The 12,480-nt window shown below is 48.9% G+C and overlaps 1 protein-coding gene across 1 annotated transcript in view; it reads left to right on the forward strand.

Moving 5' to 3' along the window:
* DBNDD1 (dysbindin domain containing 1) overlaps positions 1 to 8,438 on the forward strand; it is a 42,329-nt gene extending 33,891 nt beyond the window's left edge. Inside the window, exon 4 of the mRNA XM_029610665.1 lies at positions 7,962 to 8,438. Within this exon, the coding sequence (XP_029466525.1) occupies positions 7,962 to 8,125 (164 nt within the window). The 3' untranslated portion in view covers positions 8,126 to 8,438. The remainder of the gene's footprint in view (positions 1 to 7,961) is intronic.
* The last annotated feature ends 4,042 nt before the right edge of the window (positions 8,439 to 12,480 follow it).

Raw genomic sequence — 12,480 nt, forward strand, 5'->3', positions numbered from 1 at the left:
TGGATCTCATCAGGGTACCCAAGGTGGACTCGGCGGTTACTAAGCGGATGACGATTCCCGTCACGGGCGGCACGGCCCTTCGGGACACCCAGGACCGTAAGTTGGAAATTTTCCTCAAGAGGGTCTTTGAGGTCTCCGCCTTGGGAATGCGGGCTGTGATGTGCACCTCCCTTACGCAAAGGGCCAGCCTTCGGTGGGTTCAGCAACTGCTTACCTCCCAGTCCCTGTCTCCCGACGAGACTGCACAAGCGGACCGCCTGGAATCCGCCATAGCCTACAGGGCGGATGCTCTGTATGACCTGTTTCGTGTACTGGCGCGCTCCATGGTTTCGGTGGTGGCGGCCCGACGTCTACTCTGGCTATGCAACTGGGCGGCAGATGCCTCCTCCAAGTCGAGCTTGGGTTCCTTGCCTTTCCGGGGCAAGTTTCTTTTTGGAGAGGACTTGGACCAGCTCATCAAGTCCCTGGGGGAGAATGCGGTCCACCGGCTTCCTGAGGATCGCCATCGTCCTTCCCGGGCCTTTTCCTCTTCCAGAACTAGGGCCAGAGCGCAGCGGCGCTATAGGTCTTACAGGCAGCCTGGGGCCCGCTCCGGCCCCTCCAGAGCCCAGTCCTGGCCGCGGTCCTTTCGTGGGCGTAGATCCACGCGGGATGGCCCGGGGCAGAGCAATCCCCCTCCAAAGTCTTCCCAATGATGCCAGAGTCGCCCACTCCACCACTCCCAGGATAGGGGGTCGACTGGCGGACTTCTACGAGGAGTGCGTGCGTATTTCGGCAGACCAGTGGGTCTTGGACACTATAAGGAGCGGCTACGCCTTGGAGTTTGTCCGCCCTCCGAGGGATCGGTTCCTTTTCTCTCCCTGCGGTTCGGACCTCAAGAGAGCGGCAGTACAACAAACATTGGATCGGCTGCAGAGCATAGGGGCCATCTCTGCCGTCCCCTTTGGCGAGGTGGGCTGGGGCCACTATTCCATCTACTTCGTCGTGCCCAAGAAGGACGGGTCTTTTCGGCCCATTCTCGACCTGAAGGAGGTCAACAAGTCTCTATGCGTCAGCCGGTTCCGCATGGAGATGCTTCGCTCAGTGATTGCGGCGGTACATCAGGGGGAGTTCCTGGCCTCCTTGGATTTGACGGAAGCCTATCTGCACATTCCCATCCTCCCGGCTCACCGCCGATTCCTCCGCTTCAAGGTATTGGGACAGCATTTTCAGTTTACGGCTCTCCCGTTCGGTTTAGCGACCGCACCCCGGACGTTCACCAAGATCATGGTTATCGTGGCAGCGGCTCTAAGGAAGGAGGGGATCCTAGTGCACCCCTATCTGGACGACTGGCTGATTCGTGCGAAGTCTTTCGCCCACGGTCAGGCCTCGGTAACCAGAGTTGTTCAGGTTCTCCGATCTCTGGGATGGGTGGTGAACTTCTCCAAGAGCTCCCTTGTGCCCTCTCAGCGTTTGGACTTCTTGGGGGCCAGCTTCGACACACGTCAGGGCAAGGTGTTTTTGCGCCCGGACAAGGCCCAATCATTGCGGGAGCATGTCTGTCGTTTTTCCTCGCTGACAGAACCCACGTCCTGGAATTACCTTCAGTTGTTAGGCGTCATGGCCTCCACGATCGATATGGTTCCTTGGGCATTTGTGCATCTGCGTCCTCTGCAAGCGGCTCTCCTCTCCAGATGGAAACCGGTATCTCAGGATTATCAAGTTGTCCTGCCGCTCCCACCAATCGCCAGGGCCAGTCTGGATTGGTGGCTGGACCCGGCAAATCTGGCTCGCGGAGTGTCCCTAGAGATCCCCAATTTGGTGGTGGTGACCACCGATGCCAGCCTCGTGGGATGGGGCGCCGTCTGCGATCGCAGCGCCACGCAGGGAACTTGGTCCCCGGTAGAAGCAACGTGGCCAATCAACCGGCTGGAAACCAGGGCAGTACGCCTGGCGCTCCAGCGCTTCCTTCCTCTGGTGCAAAACAGGGAAGTAAGGGTTCTCTCGGACAACGCCACCACTGTGGCATACATCAATCGGCAAGGAGGCACAAGGAGCCAGCATGTCTCCCTAGAGTCGACACCCCTAATGGAGTGGGCAGAGATGCATCTTCTTCGGCTCGCGGCTTCTCACATCGCCGGAGTGGACAACATCCAGGCGGATTACCTAAGCCGTCAACAACTGGATCCCGGCGAATGGTCCCTTTCCGAGGAAGCGATGCAGTTACTGATACATCGCTGGGGAGTTCCTCACTTGGATCTGATGGCAACCTCCCTCAATGCCAAGGCTCCGAGATTCTTCAGCCGCAGGAGGGAGCGCAGCGCGGAAGGGGTAGATGCCCTAGTGCTTCCCTGGCCAGCGCACCGTCTGCTCTACGTCTTCCCCCCTTGGCCCTTGGTGGGAAAGATTATTCGCAGGATAGAAGGTCATCAGGGACCCGTGATTCTCGTCGCTCCGGAGTGGCCGCGGAGACCTTGGTTCGCGGATCTCCTACAGTTGGCCGTGGACGGGCCGGTCCGGCTGGGGCATCTCCCGCGACTGCTACACCAGGGGCCGGTATATTTCGAGCAGGCCGAACTCTTCTGTCTTGCGGCATGGCTTTTGAACGGAGACGTCTCCGATGCAGAGGATACCCGGAAGCCGTAGTTTCCACTATGCTGCGGGCCCGCAAATCCTTCACTTCGGTTGCTTACGTGCGAGTCTGGAGGATCTTCGAGATCTGGTGCTCTACCCGAGGGTATCGTCCTACGGAAGCTTCGGTTCCGGCGATTCTCCAGTTTCTCCAAGATGGTCTGGACAAGGGGCTTGCATATAATTCCCTTCGAGTACAAGTGGCGGCTCTGAATTCTCTCATGCAAGGTGACGGCTCTCTCCTCCTCCAACCGGACATCGCTCGTTTCCTCAAGGGTGTCAAGCACATACGACCACCTGTACGGGATCCTTGTCCTTCTTGGAGTCTTAACATGGTTCTGCGTGCTTTGTCAGGTGCGCCTTTTGAAACGATTCACGGAGCGACTCTTAAGGACATTACTCTCAAGACGGTTTTCCTCGTTGCCATTTGCTCAGCGCGCCGCGTCTCGGAACTTCAAGCATTGTCCTGCAGGGAGCCTTATCTCCGATTTACGGATGCGGGAGTTTCCCTCCGTACAGTCCCTTCTTTTCTTCCGAAGGTTGTGTCTGCCTTCCATCTGAATCAGTCGGTGGAACTCCCGGCGTTCGGTCCCGAGGAACTGCGGAACCTTCGTCTCCTGGACGTCAAGCGAGCTCTCATCCACTACTTGGAGGTTACTAATGACTTCAGAGTCTCCGATCATCTGTTCGTTCTCTGGTCGGGTCCGAAGAAGGGGTCACAGGCCTCAAAGACAACGATTGCGAGATGGCTGAAGGAAGCTATTTCCGTCTCTTACATCGGAGCGGGACGTGCTCCGCCCCGTGGCGTAATAGCTCACTCGACGCGCTCGCAAGCTGCATCCTGGGCGGAAACCCGTTCCGTCTCCTCCCAGGAGATTTGTCGGGCAGCGACGTGGAAGTCGTTGCATACTTTCTCCAGACATTATAGACTTCACCTGGCCTCGTCAACCACTGGACACTTTGGCGGTCAGGTTCTCCGAGCAGGGCTTTCAGGGGCCCACCCGGTTTAGGGAAGCTTTGGTACATCCCACCGTCTGGACTGATCCTGGTACGTACAGGGAAAAGAAAATTATTCCTTACCTGCTAGTTTTCGTTCCTGTAGTACCATGGATCAGTCCAGACGCCCACCGCTCTGGGTTCTTTCTGCTCCTGCTCGGCTTCTTGCTCATTGTCTATGTCTACTGTATTTCTTAGCGTGTGGCGTCTTGCCGCTGTACACAGCTCCCTACAAGTTGGGCGTTTGCCCCTCGTTATTTTTTATGGTTATTCCTTTTTGATTAATGTTTAATATATGGTTAAGTAACTTGATCCAGTCTGTTCTCGGACTCATTGGGCTTTGCTATACGTGATACTGAGCTCCAGCAGAGGGAGCACTGGCTTATACTGGTGACGTCCCTCGAAGTTTGTTCTGACTCCATCTGCTGGACGGGGGACATAACCCACCGTCTGGACTGATCCATGGTACTACAGGAACGAAAATTAGCAGGTAAGGAATAATTTTCTTATCTATAGCAGCTTGGCTTATTCTGTTTTCCTAATAGGAAGTGTATTAGTGTTAAGGGCCTGGTTAAATATTTGTAGTGTTGTCTTTTCATAGGTAGGGTTGTTACTGTTTGAGTGTGTTCCATAATGCAGGTATAACTTTGAGTGGGTTAGTTTGTGTGCATTATTGCAGATCCTGGGACTGTTAGATGCTACATTTGTTTCCATTTCTCCAGGTTTGCACTGTATGCAGAGTGGCTTTTTTGGGTTTCCATCCAGTTTGACTCCATATTTATAATTTGTGGTCTTTCTGTACTTGGTGAAGGTCAGTTCTGGGTATGTGACTGAGGTGAGGTATTTTACTAGCATGTAGGCATTTGTATCAATCTTATTTGTTGTGTTTTCTCAATAGGACATGCATTAGTGGTAAATTACTTTCTTTTCATAAGGAGGGGTATTGTGTCTGCCAGTAAAGGGAGTTTGTTTTGCTTTTACTGAGATGTCATCAGAACCAGAATATCTTTTTTCTATGGTGAGTTGTACAGGGTAATGCCCTAGTTCTGCTTTGACCAATTGTTGGGGATCGAGGAGGTTCCTGTGGTTGCAGAGTGCATGTTTATGTTTAGCATCGTGACAGCCACATGTTCAGTGTGTCATGCATGTGAGAACCATCAGTCAGGTGCGTCCCCGGCTGAAAAAAAGATTGAGAACCACTGTGCTAAAAGACTAGCATGCACTTTTTCCCTTCCTGCCACTTGCATTTCCTGACAGAAACAATCAGGTCTTGTGATTAGCTCAACTCCTGCTTCTCAGAATCCTTTCCAGCAGTTTACTTCCACCACAGTTGGCAGTTCTGCCATCCAGGGGGCCGATGAAATAAATGTGCGCAGAAAACAGGTGCTGAACAGTCAGCGCCCACTTTCTTAATGCGCCATGCAATATTTAAATTATTGGGCCGCGTTAGTAAGGAGGCGGTAGGGTTGCTTGCGTGTCCCTAGCACCGCCTTGCTAACGAGATCCCGATAGGCATCGGCCGTCTGCCAGTTAAGAAAACCAACGCCGAGTTTATCGGTGTCGGTTTTCCTAAATGTCGCACAGCCAGGAGGTTCAGGAAATGGACGTTTGTCAGTTGAGCATCCGTTTCCTGCACCCGACTGGTGGGTTGTTTTTTTTTTTTTACTTTATTTAATTTTGTTTTTCCTCCTACTTAATATCGCAACGATATTAAGTAGGAGGCAGTACAGAAAAGCAGTTTTTTCTGCTTAAGGTTTAATGAGCACTCACAGACCAGTAACCTCATCTGAAATGCTACCGGTCTCTCTTCTGCCTCTGTTCCAGGAGAAGCAGCCAGCATGCCAGAGGGACATAATTCTCACCACCCAGCTTCAGGGTAGCGCTGTTTTTGATGTCCAGTGCTAGGGAAAAGCTACTCCAGATGTCCAGTGCCCAGAGGGAGGCGCAGTTCCAGTCACCCAGCATCCACAGGGAGGCACTATTCCAAATACTCAGCACCCAGGAAGCGCAGTTCCAGGTGCCAAACGACCAGAAGGTGGTGCTATTCCAGATATTCAGTGCCCAGGAGGAGACGCTGTTTCAGTTACTCAACACCCAGGAGGAGGCGCTGTTCAAGATGCTGAGCAACCTGGAGGAGGCGCTATTCCAGATAGCACCCAGGAGGAAGTGCTGTTCCAGATGCTGAGCACCCAGGAGGAGGTGCTATTCCAGATAATGCCCAGGAGGGGCGCTGTTCCAGTTGCCAAGCCCCCAGAAGGGGATGCTGTTCCAGATAGTGCCCAGGAGGCTCTGTTCCAAATGACAAGCACCCAGAAGGGTGCTGTTCCAGATTCCGAGTGCCCAGAAGGGGGCACTGTTCATGATATCTAGTTTTCAAGTGACCCTGAGCCCACGTTCAGTCCTCAAGTGGTCCAGTCTTCTAGTAATCCTGAGCCATCAATCCAGCCTTGGAAACACTCCGCGTGCCCAGAGGGTGGCGCTATTCTTGACATCGAATACCCAGAAGAGGGTACTGTTCAGATTCCGAGTCCCCAGAGGACTGTTCCAGTTGTCCAGCCTTAGAAACAACCTGTTAAATGGGACCCTGGAGGAGGTAGTCTTGAAAGGGAGAATACTGTCATTGTTTTGCCTGCCATGCGGCCTTTTCCGTGCCCTGGTCCTGTCTGCTCTGACTCCTCCTTGCCTGCAGAGGCCCTCAGCAAGTCTCACCACCAGACTACTAAGCTCCTCTTTGCTGCTCTCGCCATGCCCAAGTTTCAGCCCTATGTAATCCAGCCTTGCTAGAACCCTCTGACCTGGCCACTGTAGTCTTGTACCTTGCATTGTGGCCCCTGGGCCTTCTTGTTCCTTGCTCATTGTCTATCTAGGCTTTATTTTTTATTTATTTTATTTATTTATCAAGTTTTATATACCGTCGTTCGGTTTCGCCATCACAACGGTTTACAAAGTTTCAATGTTTAACAGAGTTTCCAAAAGGTTCCTGTGATTGTTAACATAGATATTGTCTTATGACCTCTGGGCCTTCTTTCTCTTTGAACTTTGCTCTGCAACCCATTCAGGCCTTTCCTTGCTTAATGGCCACTGGACCTTTGCCTAGTGGCCTTCAGGTCTCCAGCCTTGCTGCCTTTGGACTTCTATGTGTCTTGATCTATTATCTTGCCTAGTCCTTGTCCAGTTCTGACCTAGTCTGTCTTGTCCGGTCCTGCTGTTTGGCCTTGCCGTGCCTAGCCCAGTCCTGTTCCTGGTATTCATTCCCTGTTTTGCCAGTACCTTGCCTTGTCTGTGTTCAGTCCCAGTCTCAGCTCAGTGTCCTGCTCCAGTAACTTTTCCAGCCTCTCCAGCCTTTCTCCAACTGGTTCAGCCCTGTTTCAGCCTGTCCTACTGGCCCCAAGAACCCAAGGGCTCAATCTGCGAGGGAGGGGGCTGGCAAGGTGGAAGACTGGCCCTTATCTAACCAGTGTCATGCCTTGCAGTCCTGCACAACTCCTGTGAAGGTGTACCCAGATTCCAGTAACCTTGTGTATGAATAAATGATATCCACCAGTTCGAGAGACACTTACTAAGATTATGATGCCTTTGTTATTATCTGACTGCGAGCAGATATGACTGGGCACCACTGCACCAGAATAGTAAGGGTCATGGGGTAAATCGAAGTGTCTCCTCTTGGTATCTAATTGTCCTACATCTATATATCCTTCAGACATTTTCAGCTCTATGCTGGAAATTGTTGGGACTGTTGTGGCCAGTGCAAGGCAAACTTTCTGCCTTGTGCCTGGCCTCGGTCCCAACTTCATTTGCTGAGATGCCACTCAGGCCTGCTGAGTGTTTGCTTTTCTTGGCTGCGAGCAGGATGAGCGCTGTTTGCGGCCCGCTGAGACTCTACTCCTCATTGCTCGCAGCCCCTAATGGTTGGCGCCCTAGGAGACCACCTAGTTCGCTTTATGGGACGCATTGGCCCTGTGCAGGAGTTCAGTTGATTTTTAATGGAGCCTTAGATATACAGGATGAATACTCAAGGAGCTGCAGATGGAAGAGATTCCAGTAACATGCAGGACACCATACATTACAATGAGGATGATTTACAGGCTATGTATTTGGCAGGACAGTTAAACATTTCTGGTTAGCAATGAATCATTTTTTTTCATTCTCTTACAGCAACAATATCTATCCAGTCCCATGCATCTAGTTGTCGGGGGGAGGGCATCACTTAGGAAAGTTGTTTACCTGTTTCATGTATTTATATACCGTTCAGTGGCTCTGTCAAGTGGAGTAAGGTATCCTAATGGGAATGCATTGAGCCATGTTACCTATGAATCTTTCTTGTCTCTACTTGACTCTATCTTTCTTTGTTGTAGGATCACACCACCCCCTCATCCCACGGGGAGGCTATCTGAGGTCCCCTTCCTGGACCAGGACAAAAGCAGAACAGGGACGGGAGAAGAAGCCCGTGAATGACTTGGAGCTTCAGACGGGGATAGTGGACAGTTGTCTGACTGTGGAAAGAGCTAAAGATGACTAGGGAGTTCTCCACCTCTCCATATCTTCCCTGACCAATAAATGCAAAAAGTGCCAAAGCAGGAGCTTGTGTTGTTGCCCTAATTTCCTGGACTACAAAACGTGTGACCTTAAAGCAAATAACAAGAAACTAGAAACACAGCTGTCATCATCTAAAGTTAAGCTACTTCTCACTCCTGTAATTAGTAATACCTCATTAATAGATCCCATTGTCTGGCTAAAAGAAAGGTGATGTCGATAAAGCTGGAGGAGTGATTAAAATGGGTCTGGATAACCCATAGCTTTTTTTTTTTTTTTTTAAATACATTTTTACTTTATTGTGTACAAAATCTGGCTGGTAAGCCCCAGTTTCAGCAACTTTCATCGTGGCTTCCTGGTGCATTCTGTGGAATGGGCAAGGCTGAGCGGACATCAAGATGGGGGCAGATACCGCTTCCTTCACTGGGTCGAAGCTGCCCATTGGAGGCAAAAGCAGCTCCCGAGGTTGGGATAGCCACCAGCCAGGCTGAGTAAGGAAGAAGACATGAGACACCTAGCGTGAAAAGTGTTTAGATGGTAGGAGATGCAGCGAAGGCAGAAATGCTGGAAGTCGAGGGCACTGTAATATTAGCCATGAAGCACAGAGACTTTCCAGTGGCCTTAAAATCCCTCTTCTAAATAGAACTATCCTCTTGTCTGTTTACAAAGACCTGTTTTGTCTTTCATGTCACCTAAAGTGATCTGGCAGGAATATTCTTTTTGGCCAAGCAACAGCTGAAGCTACATGGAGTGAGCAGAAGACCCCACCATCACTGGCCAACTGATGTCCAGCTTGGTTTGGAATTGCTCATCCCAATGTGTTGTGTGGTGTGGAAAGGTCTATTCTATTCTTTCTTTACAAAAATCCAAACATGCTGTAGGAGCATCTTCTCATAATTGACCTCTCCACAGTTGTCCACCGCTGTATAACAGAAAATGTGTGAAGTGTTTCAGTGGTGGAAGCCAGAACACAAAGTTCTTGTAGTTATGGTAGCAAGAGATTGAAATGTGCGAGGTAGAGAATCCTTAGGAGTGTTCTTGTACACAGAAGCTTACACTCTGCCTGTATAATGTCTTCCCAGTAAAAGAGCATTTCTGAGCATAGTGCAGGTTGTAGAGAGTGACAAAAACTAAGCAAGGACAAAATTTGAAAGCTGAAAAGCCCAGCACCACACAGTGAACATTGACACGAAAAAAAAAACAAACCACTTGTTAACATGTCTTCATGCTGCCCCAGAAACTGCTGTTTACATTGTTTTCCAAAATAATCGTTATTGATGAGCAGTGCCGTGCAATTCAACTCTCAAACAATGGCGTCCTTTAACTGAGAATACACAGAACAAATGCAACTAAGAAGCATCAAACAAACATGCGATTGTCTAATCCACATCTAACACAGAAGGCATTTCTCTGTGCCTGGTCAGTCATGTTCCTGCCCAGCACACCAGCGGTGGCTGCAGACCTCTCCCCTCCTCGTTATGGTTGCAGAAAGGGAGGTATGGCTACCAAGAAGTGCATCAGTGGCCATATGCAACTAAGCCTTCAAACATCATTCCTGAAGACCTTCTGAGAAACTCTGCAAGGGAAGACTTTGGCTGCACGGCTTGGCAAGTGGCGTGATAGAAATGAATAAATGAAAATGGTGATGGAGTAGAAGTTTGTTCTTTGCCTCTTGCAGATTTAACCAACACAGAGTATGTGGCTCTGCTGTAAGATGTCTACTCAACAGCAAAGCTTACAGAGATTTGGTATGAGAGCTTTTTAGTGCAGGGCTGTAGTGGGTGATGCATTAAGCATTTTTCCCATAGGCACAATGGGGTTGTTTTTTGTAACATCATCCATAAGTTATACCAATTTTCAAAGCAGACTTAGACATGTTAAGTTTACTTTGAAAATTATCCCACCAACTCTACCTGCACAAGGTATAAGTGCTAAATTGCACACATGGGGGTAATTTTCAAAACGATTTGCATGTGTAACAGTAACTACCATTGTAGCAATTTTCAAAAGCCATTTAACCATGTAAAATGCACTTATGTGGGTAAATCCTATGGACAATTCAATAGTATATATTGCAGCAATTTTCAAAAGCCCACTTACACAGGTAAAGTGCATTTACCCATTCAAAACCCAGTTTAAAGCATGTAAATGCTTTTGAAATTTACCTCCATGGTTTTTTAAATCCAGAAATGTGCAAGTAAGTCCCAACCTCTCCCCACCTCTGTCCCCAGGAAGAGCTCCACTCAGTATGGTTAACCTGCTGGGTAAACAGGACATACACAGTCACACATATTGGGCGGCACCTTGGCAATAAGGCTATTTCTGCCTGGCAAACACTTGCCTCTCCTCCATATGAGGAAACCCTTTGGCGAAGGAGGTCCTTAGCAGATGTGTGATGAACCTTTGAAAGTTAAATTCCTTTCATCGTTCAATGTAAAGATCTTTGATTTTTGAGCACAGCTCTCAAGAGTTAATGACACATGCAATAAAAAGTGTCACCTACATCGCTGCTGTTGACTTTTTATTCCAGCATTTCTAACTGGATTAACATGGCAATCACAGTGTCTGCAATTTAGCACAACTGTTACTTGTATGGTCTGCTTAGCATCCTCCGGGCTGTTAGGGCTGTTGCACAGCCATCCCGAGGTCACTCCCTCCTCTTTTGGGCTCTGCCAGCTGCTGCTGCTGCACAGTCTCCAGATAGTCCTATGGGGAGGATGTTAAGGGTCCTGGGAGGACAGGTCTTGTACAAGAAAGAAAAAGAAAATGATAAAAAATTGTTTTGAATGGCCCTTATAAGTCATGTACCAGAATGTTACCACCCTGCAGTTGTGCTCTTCTCCTCTGGGCTGTACCAGCAGGCCCACAGTCTGCCCTTGGTTGCTCCTTCTATCTCTGGGAAGTAGCAGCTGTTGCATGGTCACTCGGTAATCACTTCCTCCTCTGGGCGGTATCTGCTGTCAGTTCACCCTGCACTCACTTCCTTCTCCTTTGATCTCTGCCAGCTGTCACCTAGACACCTTGCAATCATTCCGCCTCTGGCCTTTCCAGCTATCGCACAGTATTTCCAGCTGTATCAATGCGAGGATGGTTTCAGCTACTGTTAATAAATTTACTATTTCCAGGTCTAAATGCAGATGCACCTTCTGTTTCCTTGGACTGAAAACTGGGTTATTTCTATACAGAGAACACGCAGCCCGACAGCTTCTTGTTGCTGTTAGCATAGAAGTAGGGGAAATGTTCTGCTTTTTTTTTTTTTTTTTTTAAACAGCGAACCAGATACCTTTGTTTTCAGTTTTTTTAAACATTTTTTTGGGAATGTCAATGTTATCAAAGAAAATCAGAGGAAAAATGACTTCCCCACTAATGTTTCTCCTGTTTATTATAACAAAGTCCTTTTTTCACTTTTTTTTTGTTACAACATTGAAATTCCCAAGATAAATATAATTAAAACTGAAAATGAAAGTCCTTACTGATAACCAACTGCTTCTTCATGTAATGCCCTCAAGCAGATTAGCCTTTCTTCATAACGTGAATCTGAATCCCTCCCCTACTTACACCAATTGGCACAAAGCAGGACGAGGAAGCAATGCAGGGGGTGTGCGTCTTTAAGGGCATGTGAGATCTGAAAGACATTCTTTGACCCCTGAGACAGTAGAGTCCCTGTAAACTACGACTCCCCAACATTAGCAGCAGTGTGCAGAGGTAACCTTCATGGCATCGCTACCTGTCTGAGGATTCCCTACGAATCAGCTGCATGCAGACTGTGAGGGCAGCCGGTTAAATCCAATGATGTATTTCAAAGATCTCTGCCAAGCCTGGCTGATAGAGGCCCGGGGCTCTCTAAGGCAGATATATGCACATTGACCCTTTCTGGGACTCTAATCTGTTCATGTGACAGCTTTCTGAAGACCACCTTTTCCCTGTACGTACCTGGATCAGTCCAGACAGTGGGTTATGTCCCCAATCCAGCAGATGGAGTCAGCACAAGCTTTGAGGGGGCGTATCCATATATACCACTACCCCCTCTGCAGGAGTTCAGTATCTTCTGACTCCAGCAGATGAGAGTAGGGGAATCTGTGCTTCCCCAGTTTCACAGGAATTTCTCTTCTCTGTTTTCTGTCTTCTTCTTTAGCTTCTCTTTGCTAATTTCGGATCAAGTTTTTGTTTAAAAAAAAAAAAAAAAAAAAGTCTCAATTTTTAGGGAGGCGTGACTTCTTCTCTGCCTTTCTTCTTTCACTTTGGGCTCCCGCCGGGGGTAAGTTTTTGCTGTGTTGTTTTTGCCTGTGTGGTTTTTTTTCTTTCAGCATTTTCCTTTGGCGTTGGTAGTTTTTTTCTTGC

Source organism: Rhinatrema bivittatum, chromosome 7 (assembly GCF_901001135.1).
Source record: "Rhinatrema bivittatum chromosome 7, aRhiBiv1.1, whole genome shotgun sequence".
Lineage (NCBI taxonomy): Eukaryota > Metazoa > Chordata > Amphibia > Gymnophiona > Rhinatrematidae > Rhinatrema > Rhinatrema bivittatum.